At 43.3% G+C, this 23,845-nt stretch overlaps 2 protein-coding genes across 3 annotated transcripts in view; one reads left to right on the plus strand and one right to left on the minus strand.

The window, feature by feature from the left end:
* LOC308324183 (uncharacterized protein) overlaps positions 1–20,585 on the minus strand; it is a 44,191-nt gene extending 23,606 nt beyond the window's left edge. The window contains exons 1-18 of one of the 2 annotated variants that reach the window (XM_080776152.1): positions 20,434–20,585; positions 17,162–17,489; positions 16,219–16,389; positions 12,688–12,844; positions 11,727–11,754; positions 11,119–11,212; positions 8,919–9,011; positions 8,742–8,805; positions 7,852–7,950; positions 7,509–7,652; positions 6,663–6,758; positions 6,218–6,336; positions 5,036–5,188; positions 3,408–3,581; positions 2,616–2,783; positions 2,062–2,176; positions 982–1,166; positions 145–266 (exon numbers count right to left, since the gene is read on the minus strand). In XM_080776152.1, the coding sequence (XP_080632278.1) occupies positions 145–266; positions 982–1,166; positions 2,062–2,176; positions 2,616–2,783; positions 3,408–3,581; positions 5,036–5,188; positions 6,218–6,336; positions 6,663–6,758; positions 7,509–7,652; positions 7,852–7,950; positions 8,742–8,805; positions 8,919–9,011; positions 11,119–11,212; positions 11,727–11,754; positions 12,688–12,844; positions 16,219–16,389; positions 17,162–17,314 (2,135 nt within the window). In that variant the 5' untranslated portion in view covers positions 17,315–17,489; positions 20,434–20,585. Of the gene's footprint in view, positions 1–144; positions 267–981; positions 1,167–2,061; positions 2,177–2,615; positions 2,784–3,407; positions 3,582–5,035; positions 5,189–6,217; positions 6,337–6,662; positions 6,759–7,508; positions 7,653–7,851; positions 7,951–8,741; positions 8,806–8,918; positions 9,012–10,224; positions 10,246–11,118; positions 11,213–11,726; positions 11,755–12,687; positions 12,845–16,218; positions 16,390–17,161; positions 17,490–20,433 lie in introns of those variants that run through there. The other variant, XM_080776151.1, reaches the window with a different exon arrangement.
* A 1,850-nt stretch (positions 20,586–22,435) lies between these two features.
* hoatz (HOATZ cilia and flagella associated protein) lies at positions 22,436–23,301 on the plus strand (the record flags this gene model as incomplete). Its single annotated transcript, XM_080775043.1, has 2 exons — positions 22,436–22,741; positions 23,036–23,301. Exons 1-2 carry the CDS (start codon positions 22,447–22,449, stop codon positions 23,299–23,301), a joined length of 561 nt encoding a protein of 186 aa, XP_080631169.1. The 5' UTR covers positions 22,436–22,446.
* Between the last annotated feature and the right edge of the window lie 544 nt (positions 23,302–23,845).

The following is a 23,845-nucleotide window of genomic DNA, read 5'->3' on the forward strand; positions in this document are numbered from 1 at the left end:
TTGCCAAAAAGAACATATTCACAACAAAGCGTTGCAGCAAGACGCATTTGTAGATCTGTCCTTTTCGGTAAGCAAAACCACTGCACTAACAGTGGATGAATTAGGCTGCGCACACGCACACGCACACACACACAGCTCCCTGACCTCTGCCTGAACTCCTGGAAGACGATGCGGTTGGGGAACCCCTGTCTGCAGATGCGGATGCCCTCCAGTACGCCGTTACATCTGAGCTGGTCCAGCACCAAGTTGGCGTCCATCTTGCCTGCCTGTGAGTGACCAGCAGAGCATGGATAGGTTTATGATTTAACCCAACAACCTGTACAGTAACCAGAGCATGGATAGGTTTACGATTTATCCCAACAACCTGTACAGTAACCAGAGCATGGATAGGTTTATGATTTAACCCAACAACCTGTACAGTAACCAGAGCATGCATAGGTTTATGATTTAACCCAACAACCTGTACAGTAACCAGAGCATGGATAGGTTTATGATTTAACCCAACAACCTGTACAGTAACCAGAGCATGGATAGGTTTACGATTTAACCCAACAACCTGTACAGTAACCAGAGCATGGATAGGTTTATGATTTAACCCAACAACCTGTACAGTAACCAGAGCAGAGAGAAACAAAAACATTGGTTCTCTCTAGATCGACTGTTGGTTCAGTAAACAGGTTCAGAGAACATGAAACTGAAAAAATGACGTGTTTAAACTAAGTATTGGTCCTCCTACACCGTTTCTCTGCTCCCAGGAAAATTCTTTATTGAACAACGTTTCAACCCTTGTGGGTCGTCGTCAGGTAAGGCTTTTGTCTATTCACCTCGAGCCTAAATTCAGAGTTCATCTTTTATAGAAATTGTACAAACATTTAGGCAGCCTTATGGTCTAAACGTCATAATATAACTTAGAAATAACAGGAACGTACATGTACAGTAAGTACATTAATTAAGTTGAATCTTTCTACGTCAGCCTCTCACCCTCTTCTCGTGGTTGGGTATGATGCAGCGGACAAAGTTGGGCTGGGTGCTGTGCAGGGTGGTCATCAGCTTGGCCAGGGACTCCTTGTAGAGCTGGCCCACCGTGCGGAACATACCCTTCTTTGAGCGGCTGGTGGAGCTGTCCTTCATCTTAGTCATGGTGTCCAGACCCACCACATGGTCCACTGGAACACATGCATGCAACAGTAATAGAATAACATCTTAGTCAGGGTGACCAGACCCACCACATGGTCCACTGGAACACATGCATGCAACAGTAATAGAATATCGAAGGAGGAGAGGACACTGGAGCAGCACGGACATTTTAAGCCTTTTATTAGGTGCTAGTAAACAAAAAGTTGTATGATTAGTCACACACGTTTCCGCAGTAAAATTTGTTCTCCGCATTTGACCCATCTCTTGGAGCGGTGAGCCGCAGCCAAGGAGCGGTGAGCCGCAGCCAAGGAGCGGTGAGCTGCAGCCAAGGAGCGGTGAGCTGCAGCCAAGGAGCGGTGAGCTGCAGCCAAGGAGTGGTGAGCTGCAGCCGTTCCGTGCTCAGGAATCATTTGATTCGTAGATTTGACCCCCCAATCCAACCCATTGATGCTGAGTGCCAAGCAGGGAGGCATTGGGTCCCATTTTTACAGTCATTGGTATGACCCGGCCGGGGATCGAACCCCCAACCTCCCAGTTTCAGGGCGGACACTCTAACCACAAGGCCACTGAGCTGGTTTCGACCTATGCGGTCTTCATCAGAGTCATTGACTCTGAAGGTCTTGAAGGTCGGACTCCAGACTCGAACCCGCGACACGCTGTCCAGCTGGACCGTCCTAGGTGCCTGGAACACTCAGCCCGAAATGTATGGAATTTCTTTAAAAATATATTTTAAAAATAATTTCATGTGGTATTCTTTTGTGAAAACTTTTTTTTAATGTTTTTTATAATAATTAAAAACAAAATGTAGAAAACAAAACAAACTAAGAGACCCATAAAAATGTGTCTGCGACCCACAAGCGGGTCCGGACCGACTGTTTGGGAACCAGTGGTGTACACTGTACAGTATATGTACAGTAGACTGACCGTCCTTCCACAGGTCCTGGATAAAGTTGCTGGAGGAGTTGTTGAGCAGAGCGGTCACGTTGTCGTTCAGAGGGTCCATGTTCTTGGTCAGCCAGTCGGCTGCATTGTAGTCCACCTGGAGGAACAAGGAGACACAGCAGCTACCATAACACTTCACATCCACGTCAAAAACCATGTAGCCTCACTCTGTGTTGATTACAGTGGTGGACGAGTTAGTGAAATATTTGTTTTAAAAGTATCAATACTATCATATAGAAATAGTAAAAAAGTAAAAGTCTGGTATTCAAAATTGACTCAGTAAAAGTACAAAAGAAATGGCATTAAAATATACTTAGTATACCAGAGTATCAAAAGTAAAAGCATGCATTATGCAGAATGTCCCATTTAGACATTTTGTACAGTTTACATTTTATGTATAGTATAAAATCCTTTGAATAGCAGATATAATATATGCGATTATGCGTTGTGAGCGGTAAAAAACATTTTCAGATGGGGGTCCATGGCCAAAGATGTACATATCATTGTAGGGGGTCAGTGCGTTTTTTGTTGCTCACCGCGCCAGCGTAGTGCAGCACGGAGAAGATGAGTTTGAGCTGCTTGTGTTTGTTGAACTTGCAGTGGCCAGTGTGTGTGTTGATCAGCTTCTCCACAAAGGACAGGTCAGTGGCCTTGGGGAACCAGCACTCCTCATCCAGCAGCGCCAGGATGCCTGGAGGGTCTTTCTGCAGGAGACGGTGAAGGCTCAATTGTAATGAAAATACGTACAATAAAATCTAATATTTTATTTAAATTCCAATTCCATTCCATGGAAGACGAGAAGCTGCACCTCGAGGGGCTTATCCTCTAATTCAAATAATTTAAAAAATGAATACGATTATTGTGCCGGATGGAAGATATATTTCATATGCTGCCAAAATACTACTATACATACTAAATTAATTGATAAAGACAAAAACGAAGGACTTTTTCTTTTAGTTAGTTTTAGTTTATTTAGTAATAGTCTCACGTGGCCAGTCTGTTTCCTCCAACAATTTTCAAATGCTTCCATTACATTCTGGAGCACGGAAGCTCTGAAAATGAAAGCGGATGCTTCTGTTTTGTCTTTACAGTCGCACAAATTTGTCTCAATACAGATCAAAAGTCAAAACATATGCCATCTTCCTATCTCGGATTTCGGGAGGTTTAGTTCCGGACATTCTGAGGTTGTCTAGCTACGAGAGTCTCGTTTGGAAAAAACACAATTCCATTTCGGTCACTTACATTTTTTCCTTGGGTTTATTAACTAAATGTTTTTCTTCACATCTAGTGTTTGTTGTTTGGTAATAGATAGAGTGAGCTAGACTAACCTTGTTCTCGATGAGTTCGATGCAGGGCTCCAGGTCAAGGCCAAAGTCGATGAAGCTCCACTCGATGCCCTCCCTCTTGTATTCCTCCTGCTCCAGGATGAACATGGTGTGGTTGAACAGCTGCTGCAGACGCTCGTTGGTGTAGTTGATGCACAGCTGCTCAAACGAGTTGTCCTGCGTGGAGGAGAAAGGGCACGTCATTATCCAGGGTTCCGGTTGTTAAACAAAAAGAGGGACTAGGGGCATAAATGGATTAAAAACACCTTAAATATTGTATCTATTTTAGAAATAGTTCATCTTTTACTTAAGAGGGACAATGCCCGTCGCAAGTTGATGCAACAGGTCATTATGTTTGGTCCACCCCCTTGAATTTATGGAATCCATGTGCAAATAGAAAAACGACATAATACTTAAAGGTTGATATGAGCATCAAATCAATATTTTAAATGTTTCATTTGCACATGCATTCTATGTGAACTACACATGGACAAATGTCATCATCAACTTGCGAAGGGCATTGTCCCTCTTAAGTAAAACCGTTTCTAAAATAAATAAAATATTGAAGGTGTTTTTGTCATTAAGGTGTGGGTCATAAAAAAAAATCACACCCGTGTGAACTGAGTGGTGCCCATATTGCATACCGTGTCCCGATTGGCCACACCAGTTCTCTGGTGTAGGAAATGGGCGTACATTTGAGCCTCTCAGACCGTAATCCGCCGGCAGACAATTTGTTTTTGCCAACGGCTGATTCGGTCTGGTTTATTAGCCAGGGTACTCAGCTAGGTGGCTGGTAGCCCTCTGTCTGCTCTATGCTATGGGGGCGGGGCTGCTGGGGAAACGACAGGGGAAAATCCGCAAATAGACCCCATGGTCAGACATTTGGGATCAATATAAGTAGGAAAAAAAGGCGATGACTTGTCCTTTAAAAGCAGAGGCATGGTAAATTCTATAAAAAGTGGGAAAAGTGGAATCTCTTCTCTCAGCCTAGCTATATTGCAATAGGATTTCATTGAAAAAAAAAAAAAGCAGAGGCATGGGCACCCTCCAAACACCCCCCCCCCCCCCCCCCCCCACACACACACACACACACACACACACACAGCAAATCTAACTACTCATATCAAAAGCTCAAAAGCATTTCAAGTGGGCTAATCTTTACAGGGTCAATGAATAACAAGCTTAGCAGGGTCAATGGATACAAGTGAAGTTAAAATTAGGTGGAAAGTGGAAAACTCACTGCTTCTGAAAATAACATGTGATGTGGGTGAGTGAGTGATATTTGATATAATTTGAAAAACAGCGCATAACACTACTATCTTCGGGATATGATTATGCTTTTGGGTAAGTCTGATGGCTCAGGACCACAATGGAAACGTGGGATTCGGGACCACAAATGGAAACAAGCCCCTATGCTGTTCTGTTTTAACCATTGTAAACCGTACCTCTGTACAATCTGCAAACTGTTAATAAAGTAATCAACCAATCAATCAAAATCAATCAATCAATAAATCAATTGTAAATAATGGTGTGATGTTATGGTCTCATGACAGCCGTCTGACTTAATTGGTCACAACGGACATAATATAATGGTGACACTCAGAATAAAAGCAGCAGGTTTGAGGCCTCACCTCGAAGATCTCAAAGCCGGCGATATCCAGGATGCCCAGGAAGGTGGAGGACTGTTTCTTGCTCTTGTCGAGAGTCTTGTTCACCCTGAGCAGAATCCAACGGAACAGTCTCTCATACATGGCCTTAGCCAGAGCCTCCACAGCACAATCAGCCTGGAGAGAGATTGGGGGAGAGGCCTGGTGTTTCACTAGCAGTTTTTAGGTGCGAGTAAAAGTTATAATATTTTCAATGCTTCCGGGTACATTAATGTAAAAGTGTCTCTAGGTTGTCCTCAGACGAGCCCAATTTGTTGTCACAAACCCTGTGTAGCTCAGTTTGAAATTATAATATTTAGCCTATTTAAATCAAGCTAGTCCCCACTCCAGAGAGTTCTGACTTGTTGTACAACTCTATGGTTACACACAATTAATTCTGTATCATTCTGTATGAGCCAGGCAGTGTGTGTGTAGTCATTCACTGTTCTGACAGTCTGTACCACCCTCTGTCTGCGCGTCGAAAGGTCAATGGCTAGAGAGGTCAAAGTTGAATTTTGTTCAACCTTGAGCGACGTGGCAAACCGTTGAAACCAGAGGATTAAAAGGATAGAGACTGATCTGGCGTGAAGCTCCGCCCCTCCGCTATTCATGTCAGTGGAAGTTGCTCAGTGGCGTTTTGAAGCACCTGGAAGGACCGTCTATTTCTGCCTTTTTGGACGCATTTGTGCAACTGAGGGCTCAATGTTAAAGCCCAGCTGCACGGGTTTCCTCGTCATGAATCCACGGGTCCGCCGGCAGTCATTCCTCTTACCACTAGGGCCCAGCGCTTCACTGTTGGATCACTTCACTTCTTGAATCTCCCGGATTTCTCACGGCAAACCCTGATAATTATCAACAGTCATGAGGACCACAATAGCTGAGAGAGACAAGTACTAAAGTAGTAAGCTACAAAAGTGAAATGCAGTGCGGAGAGCGGCTTCTGGGACGCGTCTGAAACCCGTCTGGTGGAATCACAAGTGTTGAATCACGTCCGTCCGTGACAGACTTTTAAAATCTTGTAGTGTGTGCATGTTTAAGATGATAAAGAACAGAATCCTTAAGAGAAGGATTATCCTTATGTGAATGATGCAACCCAATTTCAATATCAATATTTTAAAACTGTGACTGTTTTAAAATTGTTTTAGGACTATGTGAGATCAAGTGTACCTGCTGCTTGGTCTGAGCTTTCTGCACCACCTCTCGGCCCACTTTGATGCGAGGTGTGAGGATGGCCCGAGTGAAATCCACCACGCTTATGCCCTGCAGGTGACAAACCTTCTGGGCCGCTGGAGAGAAGAGATCCAACATAGATTGGAGAACAAAACAAAATGATAGCCTACAAGGTGACTATCAATAAGCATACAAACATTTGATATTATTGAATGCTGCAGACGTTATTGGAAAGTAGAGCTTCAGAAGTGGTAATTGACTAAAATAATGGATATCTCAAATATAAGATTTTGCTGAGATAAATGTGCTAACAAAAACAGAAAAAGCACAGCACAGTCCCCTGTATTGACTGCTAGTTATATTGTGTGGTGTGTGTGTGTTTGGTTAACTAGCTCTAGCTAACTTAGCTCTACTGTTAGCATCTTGACATGTTGTATATTACCTGTATTGTCAGGCAAGGTGGCTTGCTCACTGTTCCTTTCCATTACAAACCTAATGTTACCCAACTGCAGCACAGTGGACACCACCTTAAACATCCCTACAATACAAGGAATTGAAGTACAAAAAAAGAAAGAAAGAAAGAAAGAATTAGAGAAGCAATCATTTCAGCTAAGTAATGACAATTATTGCATAATTGTTTGAATCTTTTCCATTCATATGTATAAAAACTGGATGAAAAATTGATAACAATGTCATATTTCCATCATTATCTCCATGTCATTGCCCACACTCTTACCTGGTGTCACTATTTTGCGCATTTAGGGCAATGCAAAATGTATAGGAATATATCCGATCTACAAGCTCACAATGCATTAATTGTGATGTGTTATGTGTGTGTACACTACAGTACATAGATCATCTATGTTGTGTTACTATGTTTTAAGTAAGTAAAATTAGCTTGTTTTCGCAATAGTTGATTGCTTTATTATTTATTTTGATTATTGGTGTAATTTGTAATTTGCCATATCTACCCTGTTCATGTTTCGACATTCAACACCAAAAACACAATTAAATCATTCAATAGTCAATCATTGTCAATTGTCAAAATTAAATAAAATGGTGTGTTGTACTAAGTCAACTCTAGTGTTGAATTCTCTGAGTCAGTGTTTCTAAAGTGGGTTCCAGGGATTCAGTCCAGGCCTGCAGCAGCGACAATACAGAAATGTGTGTGGGGAGGAATTCATTGGCATGACGACTACATTGGGGAGGAAAAAAAACCTTGAAAATGTAGAAGTCATTGGTTTGGGTGAGTTGGATGAAGGTGTTGTCGTCTTAGCAGTGAACCTACCTAGTCTCTCTTCCTCAGTGAAGCCCATGATCTCCATGGCCTCCAGCGTCTCACCAAACATCTCATCATCCTCCTGGCCTGGAACCTCCACGTGGCCATCGATCAGGAAACGATAGCCGCCAAAATCCTCCAGGAGCAGCTCCTCTACTCGCACACGTGGTGGAAGAAGTACTCTTATTTATTACTTGAGTAAAAGTATCAATGCCACCGTACTCTGTTACAAGTAAACGTCTGCTGTTCAAAAGTATTGCTATAAAAATAACAATTGGATATAAAGTAAAAATACAACAAAATTCAGGCCACCAGAATCCACATAGTGATGATGGTAAGAAGGTTTGCTCACCTCGCATCTTGTCTTTGGCTCCTGCCACCATGTAGTAGAAGATATGGAAGGATCTCTCGATCTTGGCCTGGCGAACACAGCGAGATTTCTCCAGCAGGTCTGGTCCGGTCAGGAGACGGTTAAAGACAAACAACTCATTTCAAATGTGTGGGTTCTTTCTTTGACCCTTCTCTGTGTTTAGTTAACACGCCCCAGGCTAGGTTTTATGTCCGGAGAGAGGTCATTTCAACGATGTCTGAAATACAGCAAACATGCCATGCCCTAGTGTCCAATCCGTTCTGCCATCTGTTTCAAAGAACTTACTCAGTGGAAGACTAGAGACTACAGCTGTGATGTACTAGTCATATTGTATAAACATACTCTACCATATATCTATCTATAACTGCACCATGTCTCTGTGTGTGTAATCCATGTAACTCGGGAACCGTTCCCCCCACCGACTTCAAATTCGACACACGTGTTCACACCCCCCACAGGGGTGCACGTGCCTGGTGTCAAGTCGGTCGGACCCACGGTTGTCCAGAACGGCACAAAAAGACCTCTGCCCGGGCTCTGGACAAGGCCCCTGCCCATGTCCAGCCCCGTTGTAGAATATTGAAAATGAATATACATGAATGAATATTTCCATGGACATCTCTCTTACCCAATCTAAGTAGCTACATGTAATTATGTCTCTCTCTCTCTCTCTCTCTCTCTCTCTCTCTCTCTCTCTCAACCCCTTTTGGTGTTTTAAACATTATGTTATAATTTAGCTATTGAAAAATAGCAGATCTACAAGGTCTGCTATTTTTGAAAAATCGTGAAAATATTTATTTCAGAAAACTGGAGGATTAAGAAGATTTTTTTTTAATTTCGAAGTCAGGCCTAAATGGGTTGAGCTCAGAGGATACAAGTGTCGATGTTGGCTCCAACAATGAATCCTGTCACGTCAAAGTTGAGCTTGATGAACTTGCCCTGTGGACAGACCATGATATACTGTAAATGAATGCTAAATAGCAACAAGTTGATATCATTAATTGCTTTGGTGACACAGCAGGCCACCAACATGTGGGCTCAAAGTGACTTACAAATCGAGAGGAATTGTCATTCTTTATGGTTTTGGCATTTCCAAAGGCCTCCAGGATAGGGTTGGCTTGCAGCAACTGCTTCTCTAGCTCCCCCTATATACAGCACAAGACATTATAGGCCGTCCGTCCGTCCGCACACAATAATCAATAGACGTGTAGCGAGAAATGCACAAGCACACTAACTGACAGCACGAGCACAGAAAAATAAACAGATGCACACAGAGGTATGTGAATCAAGCACAATGCTCATGCTCTAGCAATAACAGTAAGTCTGAAAATGCTGAATGTGTACACAAAATTCATGCAATATAGTAGTGATTAATTTAACAGGGGGTTGCAATACTGAGTGTATAACAATTTAACCAAATGGACCTGTCTGGATACAGGTCCATTTGGGCAATATCCATTTGGATATACTCACATAGTCCAGACCTCCTCCCTGCTACAGTTGAGGGAGAGCACCATAAACTAGGTATTAGTAATCATTTGATATCCCTAGACTGACCTAGTGAAAAACATTCAAAATATATATGCTATGAGGTTGTTGTTGTTGTTGTTGTTGCATGATTTATTGTACTTGTTCCATGTTTGTTTCCTGTGGTTCATTGCCTGCAAGCAATAGAGGTTTCATAAATAGATTAATTAATTAATTAATTCAGTTGCCTTTTAATCAGGGTTGTATGCAACATTCTCACACCCATTGCATAAAATGAGTGACGAGCTGTGGCCAAATCTGACCATGCATCACCCAACGGGACTCCCAGAAACATTGAAAAACGACCTGAGAGTGAGAATATGTTGTTTGAAAATATCCAAGCCCACCACCGGCCTAACAGCTACAAGATCCACGCCCACCACCGGCCTAACAGCCACAAGCTCCACGCCCACCACCGGCCTAACAGCCACAAGCTCCAAGCCCACCACCGGCCTAACAGCCACAAGCTCCAAGCCCACCACCGGCCTAACAGCCACAAGCTCCACGCCCACCACCGGCCTAACAGCCACAAGCTCCAAGCCCACCACCGGCCTAACAGCCACAAGCTCCATGCCCACCACCGGCCTAACAGCCACAAGCTCCACGCCCACCACCGGCCTAACAGCCACAAGCTCCAAGCCCACCACCGGCCTAACAGCCACAAGCTCCACGCCCACCACCGGCCTAACAGCCACAAGCTCCAAGCCCACCACCGGCCTAACAGCCACAAGCTCCAAGCCCACCACCGGCCTAACAGCCACAAGCTCCATGCCCACCACCGGCCTAACAGCCAGCGTTAAATACAGCTTTGTGCCGTGTAGATCTCCTCACCTTGACCATTGTGAGGGCACTGGGATCCTGTTGTGTAGAATGTACACTTTAATACCGGCTTCTTGTTTTCCAACATCACAATAAACACAACTTGGTTCTCAAGAAAGACTTTGGCTAATGGCTATATGAATTTTGTAAATATACCTCTCTAAATTTCCATTGGTAATAAGTAGCCTTGTAATAAGTAGCCTTGTAATAAGTAGCCTTGTAATAAGTAGCCTTGACGAGCCATAGGGCAGGAGCCTATCTCCTGTTTCTGTAGCGTGAGGCAGCTTGATGTACAAGTACACCCCCTGGACATGATGTACAAGTACACCCCCTGGACATGACGCTAGTATATGTCGCAGTGTTACTTGCTGACAAGAGCTGAGCTTGATGCCTTGTTAGCTTGAATATCATCTTGGCATGTGTGTCATACTAGGGCGGCTGTGGCTCAGGAGGTAGAGCAGGTCGTCCAATGATCCCTGGGTCGGCGGTTCGAATCCCGGCTCCTCCTGTCTACATGTCGAAGTGTCCTTGGGCAAGACACTGAACCCTACATTGCCTCCAATGAGTTGGTTGGTGTGAGCTTGCCACCATTGTGAATGTGGGAAGTGAGGACGCTGGTGTTGGATGTTCGCCGCTTCACCTCCCAATGTATGAATGAATGAACCATTGTAAAGCGCTTTGAGCACTTGGAAAAGCGCTATAAAAATGCAATTCATTATACTGTATTTGAACCAGCTTCATAAATGGACTATGAATTAGGCAACTGGCTGAACTGCAGGGTTGAATACATTTTCTGGAATTGTTTCGTGTGTGTGTGTGTGTGTGTGTGTGTGTGTGTGTGTGTGTGTGTGTGTGTGTGTGTGTGTGTGTGTGTGTGTGTGTGTGTGTGTGTGTGTGTCAACTTACAGGGTCCTTCTTCCCCTTGTGTGCCGAGGCCACCAGAGCCAGGTACTGAATCACCTTCTTGGTGTTCTCTGTCTTCCCAGCGCCTGACTCCCCTCTGGATGGAGGGATGAGAGGAGAGGGGTGAGGGGAGGGTACTGAACAGCTCAGCAGTGTTGATTTTGACAGCAAATTAATTTACTTATAGTCATATTTTAGTCATCTGAATTGTTTTAGTGTTAGTCTAGTTTTAGTCGACTGAATCTACAGTTGATTTTGTTGCGCAAATTTTGGCAGTCCTTGATGGTGTCGTAATGCCTGATTTTATACTTTGCATGCTGAAAATAGCCAATCTACAAGCTCACAATTTATGCGACAAATTGTGAGATTCTAGATTGGTGGTTAAGAAAATGTCACGCCGTCTTTTTTTTAAACACTGACCCTGGGCTTTGAGAGTAGAAACAGATACAAAACATCTATTGTTAAGTTGCAAATGTAAGCCAGCTATGCAAATGCATACGTGAAAGTCCTAATTCGTTAAAATCAGGCTGATCTTCTTTCACTTTAGTGAAAATGACCTCACATGAAAGTCATACTGTATGTGATGGAAAATGTTTGGTGTTTTCACTCACGTGCACAGGATCGACTGGTCCTCACGGTCTATTGAGGCACAAAACAGTGGCAGAGAGAGAGAGAGACAGAGACAGACAGAGAGGTTATTGGGGGATAAAATAGGCCCTGAACACAAACTGACCTTGATTTCCGTGCAAGTCAAGCTGAACGCTCAAAGCGCTGAAACCTTCCAGGGTTTCAGGCCCATTCACTGGTATAGCAGGGTAATGAAAACTCCTTAAAAGCTAGGTCAGTCAGAGATTAGATACTTCTGGCTAAAAATAGCTACTAGTGGACTCAGGGTCTCAGGGAGTATGCCGCTGTGCTCCATGTATGGCCATTTCCATGCTGAATGGAAAGTGGGGCTTGGTTTGAGGTCACTGACAGTAGACAGTAGTCAGACTCCAGACAGATTGCTGACAGCGTAGCACCTGCCATAACATGGGAACTCAGTGGGGAGGTTATATTTTATGGCATGACCTTGGCTTGGTAAAGGTATAATACATGATATACAGGAATACATGATACATGACTCATCTCAACAATTCACAGTAAAACAAACTGTGTGCAAATGTACACTATTCACCTATTCTGCATGTTGGTGTGGCCTTGTCTGTCCACCATATATTTTTAGTCTCCGTCTCCACTCGTTTATTAATACAAAACATTGGTTGTTCAAGTTGTCGGCCCCCTTCTGACCCCATTCATATTGTATAACGAGGAAGCGTGATCTTCATTTGCCCGCTGTGATTTCTTTGGTACATGCACTACACACGCACACGCACACACACACACACACACACACACACACACACACACACACACACACACACACACACACACACACACACACACACACACACACACACACACACACACACACACACACACACACACACACACACACACACACACACACACACACACACACACACACACACACACACACACACACACACACACACCAGGAGGTCCACTAACCTTGCATCATGTTCCTGTAGGCGTTGTCTGTGATGGAGTAAATATGTGGAGGCACCTCGTGACGCTTCTTGCCCTTGTACATCTCAATGACCTTCTGAGTGTAGATGGGTAACATCTTGTAGGGGTTCACCACTACGCAGAACAAGCCTGAGTACGTCTGGGAACATGGTACACAATGATCGTCTCTGTCGGGTGGAAACCTCATATTATCTTTAAATATTTCTTAGCCCACAACCCATGTTTTTTTTAACCCAGTGCCAATTATGCAAAGTAATCCTGGGCGCTACATTTCCTCTGCCAACCTGGGGAGAGCAACGTACTGACCTCATGCTTCCTTCTATGCATGAGCAGTCCAAGCTGTTTCTTTTCACCTGACAGGGGGGAGTTTCCCCGGCTGGACGTAGCGCGTGAAAGGAACACGTTATTCCAACCAGTTCCTTTCCCCTCCATCAGACGCCCCGCCCCAGTTTAAAGACCAGGATTATTGCATGTTTTTTGTGAGGGTGGTACCTACCCTAGGGGACACGGGAAGAACATGCAAACTCCACACAGGAAGGCCCTTATGCCAACCCCGACTCGGGGATGGGCACAGATGACACGGAGCTGAGAGAGCGGGAATCGAACCCATGACCTTCTAGCTGTGAGGCGACAGTAACTACCGACTGGGCCACCGTGCCCCCCATGGAAACCTCACATTATGAGCCCAGGACCTTCTAGCTGTGAGGCGACAGTAACTACCGACTGGGCCACCGTGCCCCCCATGGAAACCTCACATTATGAACCCAGGACCTTCTAGCTGTGAGGCGACAGTAACTACCGACTGGGCCACAGTGCCCCCCATGGAAACCTCACATTATGAACCCAGGACCTTCTAGCTGTGAGGCGACAGTAACTACCGACTGGGCCACAGTGCTCCCCATGGAAACCTCACATTATGAACCCAGGTAACCTGACGCTGCCAGATCCAAAAAGCTTGCTACACAAATTTGTTTCACAGCTTATTTGGATCTGGGATCGCGGAAGCAAATTCGATGACGGGGCTGTTCCTTTTTTTCAAGATACATGGTAGATGATTGGATGGGAGCGTCTGTCTATCACCGTGTGGGCGTGCAAACACAACCAATCATATCGACGTGTCTATATACCGTCACATCCGCATCCCGCCTTTAGCTCATAAAGCGCAGATCTGACTCAGGGCTCAACTCCGTCAGAGATCCCAGATGAGTGTTGTGTTGGGGAATATGTTTCCGCAATACCGCCCTCATCTGGCAGCGTCAGGTTAGAACCCAGGACCTTCTAGCTGTGAGGCGACAGTATACCGACTGGGCCACCATGCCCCCCATGGAAACCTCACATTATCTTTTCAAAATCTTTGTGACAAACCCAGGGCCAAGTATTAAACAGACATCAAAATATGAAAATAAAAATTTAACTCAATCCCCTATCCCACCCACCCCCCACCCACAATCCCAAGGATAGTCGGAAAGACAGTCAAAACTAAATTTATATCTATATACACATATACACGAAATACATGCATACATAATTACAAAAATAAATAATAATAAAAAGAATAAAAATAAAATAAAGCAGATTTTTATAGCAGAGCAGATTTTGTTTCTGTTGTGGTTTGGCGTTGGCCAAGACATAGGCACACTATACAGTTTGTGTGTTGTGGTAGAATGTCATAAACGGACCCCAGGTCTTGTAAAACTTTTTTCCAGAGCCGGCAATTGAAAACCTTAACATCTCTAACTCGAGACAGGACATTATATCACGAAGCCACTGACGGAGCACGGGCGTGGCAGCATCCTTCCATTTGAGCAGAATGGCACGCCTAGCAAGCAATAAGGCAAAGTCGACCATACGACACTCTATGTGTGTTAGAGGAAGGTCATCCCTTCCAGCAGTGCCAAGCAGAGCCATTAAGGGATCTGGGTCTAGATTTTGGTGTAGAATGTTGGATAGAGTTTTGAACACATTCCCCCAAAATGGTTGTAATTTTGGACACATCCAATACTGATGGAACAAAGTTGCATCATCACCGCTCTTGCACTTGTCACAGGTAGGAGTTACGTCAGGATAAATACTAGCCAGTTTAGCCTTAGACATGAGCTTGAGCTCATATGAGGACTATTTTAAACTGCACTAAGCAATGTCGTGCACAAACAGAGGACTTGTGTATAGAAGAAAAAATTGAATCCCATATACATCAGACAGTGTGAGCCCCAGATCATGTTCCCAGTCGGCCTTTATCTTATCTAAGGGCGCTATGGCCTCGAATTTGAAATGATATCATATAATATTGAAATGGCGCCCTTAATCGTTGGGTCAAAAGACAGAAATTCATCAATAGGGTGAGCATTAGGCTTATTAGGGAAGCCAGGTAATATAGAGCTCACATAATGCCGGGCCTGCAGAAATCTGTAGAAGTGTGGTCTAGGTAGACTATTCTTTGAAATTTGATCAAAGGATGCAAACCTCCCTTCTATAAAGAGGTCTTTAAACCATTTGATGCCCTTTCCATGCCAACTCTGAAAGTTCATGTCTTGCATTGATGGAACAAAAAGGTGGTTGGATGCCACAGGACTGAGAGGTCTCTATAATTATAAGTTTTCCTGAACTGGGCCCACACTCTCAGCGTATGACGCACCACCGGGTTAGTTATTGAATCAGGCAGGGGGCGGCCAAGCGGTGAACTAAGAATAGCTGGAAGTGATAAATCCCTACACGATTTTAGCTCCAGAGATGTCCATTCTGGGCAATTAGGCTTAAGGTAGAAATGATTCCAAAAGGCAAGACACCGGATGTTAGCAGCCCAATAGTAATGACGAAAATGGGGGAGCCCCATGCCTCCATCCCTCTCTACCCTTTTAAGTAACATTCTGCTCGCACATGGCGGAAACCTCATTTTATGTCCAAAACTAAAATAGCTAATGTAGTAGATCGAGCTCGAGGATCAGCTACCTTTGATGCTTTTGAGTGAGACTGTAGTATGATCAAGTCGGATATTAATTTACAAAAAAAACACAAAAAGTGAAATTATGGAGATGCCAAACAGCAATGACGTGAGCGATGGGTGCATATGCGTATGTGTGTTTGTGTTATACCGGTAATGGAAAATATGGATATCCAGTCAGGGTGAAGGTTGACAATTTATTTAACCCATTTTAGGCGGGAACCCATTTTGTTATTAGCATTATGTTATGCTTTAGCTATTGAAAGATAGCAGATCTACAAGCTCATAGCGCACCTGCTATTGTTTTAAACTGTCAGGATTTAGAAGACATACGACACACACACAGACCATTCGTCTGTGCGTGTGTCAGGTCAGAATGGGTTGAGTAGATTCTGGCAGAAGAACAGCACACAGATCATAGGAACAAGCCTCCTGCCCTGTTCCATCTCAAATCATACACGTGTGTGTGTGTGTGTGTGTGTGTGTGTGTGTGTGTGTGTGTGTGTGTGTGTGTGTGTGTGTGTGTGCGTGCGTGCGTGTGTGCGACGTGCGTGCGTGTGCTCACTGCTCACATAGATAAGGCTGGAGAAGTAGCGCTCCTTGAGGTTGTGGAGGACGGAGGCCTCGTTGAGGCAGGTGAGCGTGGCCATGTCCTCCACCTTGCTGAACTTGGGCGGATTCATCTTCTGGACGTCGTCCTTGTTCACGGTGGCCTTCTGACCGTTGGGCAGCTCCACCACCACCTGCAGAGGACCAGGATGGACACCACTGTGTTTTAGATGAGGAGCTTAACCCGTTAAGTAAGACCTGAGGCCGGTTCTACAAATGTCTAATCTAGCTTGAAATGCCTTGTTGTCCAATTAAATATAATTTGCCTTGCCTTACATGCATCATAAGAAAATAGCCGATCTACAGAGCTTCGGCTATTGACTGTGCATCACACCATCGAACGACTAATAATTTACGCATGAGACCAGCCATATATTTTGTTTCAGTTTGATCGTAGCTTCACAGTAAAAGATACGGGGCATATACCGGTATGTAAAAGGGGGAGATAACATGCAAATGTTTGAAAATTGTAAAAGCCAAGCAAATGGTTGTGAAGAATGTGTATTATAATCCTTAGAATTTGGGTTTAATGACACATACCTTGCCACTTTAACCATACACATGAACCATTGTTACTATTTGATGTGATTTTATACCTGCTCTGTTTTTCATAAAATACGTTAATGCTTTGTTTTTGTTTAATCGTGTCACTTTAACCGGGAAAAAAATTACTATGACTTGATATACCTGATGCTATTTTTGATCTATTGGATATGTTTTCCACCTGCACAAAAAGGTGCCATGCTATTCTTCCATTGCTGATTTTGTATTATACTGGAATTTGTATGCTTTATTTGACTGCTCTCCTGTTATTTGACTGTCTATTCTCTTTCCCTGTTCTAACTCTTTCAGTAACTGCAAATTTGAGAGCTTGCACGGAAAATAATTTCAACTACTCTTTGATACCTCATTGCCCTTCTCCTCCTTGATGCTGGCTGCCTCGAAACCGTCCTTCTCCGCAGGAATCCACACCATCCTCTTGGCCGACCAGTCGGGAGACGCCCCAGTGTTCTGAAAGTCATTCTGGAGGAAGAGGTACTTGTCCTCATCGTCAGCCATCGTGGAAATGTCACTGGGAGCTGACTGGATGTCTGGCGTGGAAGAGCCGGGGCCTGGAGTGTCACTGGCAACCGGGTCCTGTGGCGTGTCGATGGTAGATGGGTTGATCTCGGGTGGGTCACTGGCACTTAAATCAGTTTCTAGTTTGTTGGTGGCAGATGCGACGAAATGTGATCTGCAGACAAGACACAAGGTAGTATTCAATTGACACTTAAAACCTATATACAGTACTTGGTGGACTGGAGTCCCCCAGGGATTCATATTTGTCCATTTTCCCTCTACAACAAATCTCTTCACTGACAATAGCCAGGCTTGTAGATCTGCTATATTCACCGAAGGTTCGCCCCCCAGAATTGAGATGTGACGGTTCATGTGGTTACATCTGCGAGTGAGTTCACAGAGTTGTTGATTACAGCAGTGATCAAGTGATCAAAAAAATCAAGGACAAAAATCTTCATTCTGCTGACCATTGCTTCACTGATGCTGCCTGAGGCATTCAAACCATAAAAGGCTCATCTGAGGAGAGTCAGGGGACCATTTTGGTCCATGTCTATAAGGCATAAAAAATTCCAAAAATCACACCCGTGTGAAGTGAGTGGTGCAAGTCTGTGTGGGGGTCCCTGGAACTTCCAGACCCCCAGGAACGAGCCCAGGGTACCGGCCCGGTTACGGCGAGCCGCTGCGTGTTCGAAACGGTCGAGAAATGACAGTTACCGTATGGGGGTCCCCGGAACATCCAGACCCCCAGTACTCTACTGTACTGTATTGTCACTGTACTATACATGTCTTGTCACACCCAAAATCATCATACACAGTATGTATATAGTTAATATGTGTGTGTGTGTGTGTGTGTGTGTGTGTGTGTGTGTGTGTGTGTGTGTGTGTGTGTGTGTGTGCGTGTGTGTGTGTGTGTGTGTGTGCGTGTGTGTGTGTGCGTGTGTGTGTGTGTATTAGGCTGCACAACAGTGACACTTGGTGATGGAAACCAACCAAACGCTATTTTCGTGCTCGGACACAGGAACACAGCCAGGGACACAGCCAGCCAGAGACACACAAAGCTCTGTATATGAGTGGTTGCACCACCCAAAAAAGCACCATAATCCGCTGTATACTAGTTGTAAATAATCATATTGATATTGAAGAACACATTATGGTAAAGTGAAAGTGTTTTATGTAAGAAAAACTAAAATTGTTTCTGTCTACACCTCCAGGACATGTATTTTTTAAAGCACCAATGACAACTTTAACTTATAATTACACAATAATGCATTATAACAGTTATTGTAATACATTATAAAATTATTCTAACATATTACAGTGCAACTATGATAATATAATACACTATGATCCTTGCACAAGACATTATTAAATGCTTCATAATGTTGTTAGTTATTGTTATCAAGTATTATGAGTATTTCTGAATGCTTATAACGTTATCATTCTTTGTTATGGGCAGATTGGAATGCATTGCAAGTATTTTGGGCGGGAACCCCTTTTGGTGTTAGCATTATGTTATGCTTTAGCTATTGAAAAATAGCAGATCTACAAGCTCATAGCGCGCCACCAAGTACGAGCTTGTAGGTCTGCAATTTTTGAAAAATCAAAGAACCACTGACATAGAAACATAGCTTTTTCAGAAAACTGTCAGTATGTAGAAGACATTTTTAGAATCTGATCTCAGGTCAAAATGGGTTAATATAAGGCATTATAGACAGTGTTATTCTAGGACACAGCCACAGCGTAGTCTGCTGGTCTCATCACACAGGGGTCTTTAAAAGGGGGTCCTCACAGTTACTACAAGGGGTCAGCCAAATGGGAAGATGTATATTTCTTTACATCAACCACTTGAACGCTAGCATTCTTATTCTGAGGATAACTTTAGCCAAAAATAGCAGATCTACAAGCTCACAACATTGGCTGTTTTTGGAAAGAGATGTTTGGTGTAGAGGGGGAAAAAGAGCAGACTACAGAGTGGAAGGTCAAGTTTACTAAGTATTGACGATTGAAAATGCACATTAACATGAATACAACATACACCGATTACAGTGCTGTCAAACAAGTCTATGAAGCTATGACATCTACAAAATTATTAATAGTCTGCAACACAATATTATACAATATGTAGTGCGGGGGTCCCTGCTTCATCTCTCTCAACTAAGGAGTCCTTGGATTGAAAAAAGTTGAACCCTGATACAGAACACAAAGTCATGCACCCTGAACGAAACACCGCTTTCTTCCCATTCAAATGCCATAATGGTAACATTTATTACATTTGCGTTTAATGACCTGGCCTGGACAGATAGAGCAGTGGTGTCATCGATATGACATTACGCAATCAATACATTTCCATACTGCAGGTTTGCATCAGGCTACTTACTCACTTATCCTCGTATGCAGGTGACAAGGCTGCGCCGTTTGCCTTGACCGTCCATTGAACAGGTGACAATAAAATATGCAAAGTAGCAGCATGCAGATAACAATCCCTATAATCCAAAACCCTGCAGGTGCCATTTTGCAATGCCCATGTTTGGCTACCTCCCTTGTGCTCAATGGGCCCAGAGAGGGATGCTAGCTACTTCTTGAGCCATATACTACCTTATAAGGTGCACCTCATGTGTCCAGCCAAGCTTGCCGTTCATGCCAAAATGTGTGTGGCCACTGGCACATATAAAAGTGTTGGCAAAACAACATCATTTTATAAAAATCTATATCTGACATCTCTTAGGTCTAAGTTTAGGATAAATTCATATTCAATTGAAATGGAAGTGATCAAAATGGATGTAAGGGCAGAATTAGTCATCCAGTAGCCTACCCCTGGATTGCAACATAAAACTTCTAAGTATACATTGCTTTACTTAAATAATTGCTTAAATCAACTGAAATGTGGGCAAAGACAATAGGCTATTAGGTATTATTAATACTTATTACCATAAGTATTATTTGTGAAAACACTAAACATTATTTCTAAACACACCTATTATTTGTGAACACAACCAGCTTGTTAATCTTTTTTATATTGTAAGTCAGTGTGTGTGTGTGTGTAGCCAAACATATGGATAAAATAAGGGTCCATTTGGTGCTATGTAGCTGTTTAAGGTGAATAAGCTCTTCATACTTACGTTGTGGGGTCTTGGTGGCTGACGAGTGCTGACTGTAGGCAGCATGAAGCTCCAGACAGAGACAGGACGGGTTAGATGGAGCCGTGATGCAGAACTGTTCATCATCAAACTGCAGCATCATCCTGCAAACTATTTAAACAGGCCCGCTACACCTGGGGGAGGACCCACCCCCCCCCCTCCGTTTCCCCAGTAACCAAAGATAACAACAGCGCTGATGCCATAGGGTAGCTTTTTCGCCACTGACTGACTGCTGACTGACTGGCTGTAACATAACTGTAGGCCTACTTTTGAGTTTATCATATAGGCCTAGTGAGTTTATAGTTCTTCTGACAACAAAGCATGTGCAGTGAATAATGAATATAGAATATACTGCAAAGAACAGTTTAGTATTAAATCGGTTCTTGTTGGGATTCAAGCAACAGCATACATTTCAAAAGGAATAGTTTTAAATTTGTTTGATTTAATTGATCCAAGTGGTGTGTGTATGGAAAACACTGAGTGGCAAGTTAGAATATTTGTGTTAACATAAAGTTTACAGAGAAAACACATTAGTCTATTAATAGGCTTGGATAAAGTCCTATTTTCTTCCTACTCACCTATTTATGATATTGTGCTGCCAATTGTATTAGTTAGTGTGCCCCAGGGGTCTTCAACATGGGGTTGAAGATATAGGGGGTCCTCAGAGTTACTAAAGGGGTCACCAAATCTTTGTGTGATAAGAGCTTTAAAAATAAAAATAATGCAAACCATGCACCTGAACCCATATAGCCCCTATCATCCCTATTCTGGGGTGAATCTACAAGCTAACAAAGTTCTGCGAGGCGTTGTGAGCTTGTAGGTCGTCTATACTTGGCAAGAGGTTTGGGTGTATAATAGCCATGATTCATGACTCTCGTATTCATACGAGAGTCATGACGTAACTGCACCCTGTTTTTTGCGCTTGCTACATTTACAATCAAAACGTATATATAAACATTCGGAATTCAAATATAAAGTACTCACAATTTGTCCCACGGGTGTTAGTTAGTGGCTGCTCCAGCGATTAGAATTGCTGCATCCCGCGTTGTTTAATAAAAAGCATTTTTATCCGAGCTGTTATTTTGCCATTGGCTTTCAACTACGCGCCCCTATCGGTCGGGAGGAGGGTGGCACTCGGTGTGTTCGATATAGGTACGCTGACCGCCCTGCCAATACAGACTAATAGGCGAGTGCGCTCCCGGTGTGCAACTGTGCATTTCCCAAACGAACCCCGTTTGAAAAAAGTAGCCGGGGCGCTCGGATAAAAATGCTTTTTATTAAACAACGCGGGATGCAGCAATTCTAATCGCTGGAGCAGCAACTAACTAACACCCGTGGGACAAATTGTGAGTACTTTATATTTGAATTCCGAATGTTTATATATACGTTTTGATTGTAAATGTAGCAAGCGCAAAAAACAGGGTGCAGTTACGTCATGACTGTCATGATAATCATCATGGCAGTCATGTTTCAGGGCTAGGTGTATGTAAGGACAAAAGAGCAGACCAAGTACAGTGCCAAAGGTCATGACATGTTGTCATCAGGCAGGTATTGAGGGTTTAAGCGGTTAAATGCATAGGTTAAATGTCTGAAAATACAAATTAGGCCTAACATGAATCCAACATAGAAAAGATAAGGTGTAAAAAACAAAACAAAAAAAACACTGAGTGCTGTGATAGATCTATGAAAAAGTTGAATCTGCATTGCAACACATTAGGTTCTGCTCTGCCTCTGCCTCTCTCTCTCTCTCTCTCTCTCTCTCTCTCTCTGTCTGTCTGCTAAACAGCTAAAGCGTCCCATACACAAGAGTTTTGACAAGATTTTGGATTGTTTTTAAAAAGACCCCTGTTTTAGCATGCCATATTTTAGTTCTTTACTTGTGCCTGCTAGCTATCAACGCAGGCATAAAATTACCCTATTCGCAGGTGTCTCATTTTGTCGTCGTGGTGGTGTGTGTGTTGTGTTTCTTTCTTTCTTCTTTTCGACTTTAACGGCATGGCGCTCCAAAGTCGGGAGGATTCCCAGGCGGCGGAGGACGTGCAAGACGAGGAGTTTGACAAGTACTTCATCATGTTCGACGGCTCGTCGCCGGAGGACGTGTTTCACGCCAAGCAGCTGTGGAGCTCCGTATCACTCCAGCCGCCGTTGGAGTCCCGGCTGGTGTCCTCAGACATCCGCCAGAGGCTGCCCGTGGCCCGGCCGCACCTGCGCGACTCCTCCGGTGCAGCTGCCGAAAGGGGGCGCTCAGCTCCAGCAACAACTACAACTACAACAACCACAATGCCCCACGGTATAACGTACATTGAAAAATAAAATAATAATAATAATTATTATATATAATTATATATAGTATGAGAGAGGTTTTTTCTTTTCAAATTAAATATTCAAAAAAGTTAAATTAAGTCCCCTCTAAAATGACATCCTGCACATAATTCTACATTTTTTCATGATAAATGAATTATTATAATTGGATGGTTTAGATATTATAATTGGATGGTTTAGATTCTAAACCATCCAATTATAATAATTAATTTATCATGAAAAAAATAAGTTTAACATTGAGGTGCCCACAATTCGTGTTTAGGTGCCCACGCAGCCTGTATCCCAATGCTCCAGCAGCAGCAGCAACGGCTCCAAGCTGAGGAGGAGAAGAGGAGGTACTTGTCCGTGGCCATCCAGAGAGAGGAGATTCTAGCTCTGATGCAGAAACGGAGAGAGCAGAGGATCCAGAAGGAGATGCTGGCCAGAGCTTTTAAACCCAAGATGGACAGCAGAGCAGCAAAACATGAAAGGAGACCTTCAGATGAAGAGCTGGAGATGGACAAGGACATTGTCCAACAGCTCCGGTAGTCTGATCGATAATCTCTCAAGAACGGATTCCGAGCTGCGCTACTGAATCTGTCGAGAGGGGCATTATTTTTTTGTGTTTGTCAGGTGAAACCTGACTAACATCTAGGTGTGAAATGTACTGTCCATGAAGCCAACCTAAGAAGGATGATGTTTGAAGACATTTTATTAGTAGAATGAATAAGATTTGTATGCACACATATCTTGGATTTTCACAGCAGTTGGCGTCATTTATTTATTAGAATTATTTATTTTAATTAATTCACATTTATTTAAAAATAATTGTGAAGAACAAAAATGTTTTCCTCTCTGATGAATCTCCTGCAGCCGTTTCTACATCTTCATTATTCTTAAAGGAGAATTTCATGCTAGAAGGCTTTCTTACCTTTATTTGTAGTTGTTACCCACCAAAGAGGTCCAGGTGTTATTTTGTGCAAAAGCGCATTATTGGCTATTTCCCCTACCATAAGCCCTCAATGAATTGCATTGAATTGAATGGGGCTATTAATTAATTTCCTTATTTCCACCGCTCAAAAATAATTTCTTT

Source organism: Protomyctophum bolini (assembly GCF_963924005.1).
Source record: "Protomyctophum bolini genome assembly, chromosome: 11".
NCBI lineage: Eukaryota > Metazoa > Chordata > Actinopteri > Myctophiformes > Myctophidae > Protomyctophum > Protomyctophum bolini.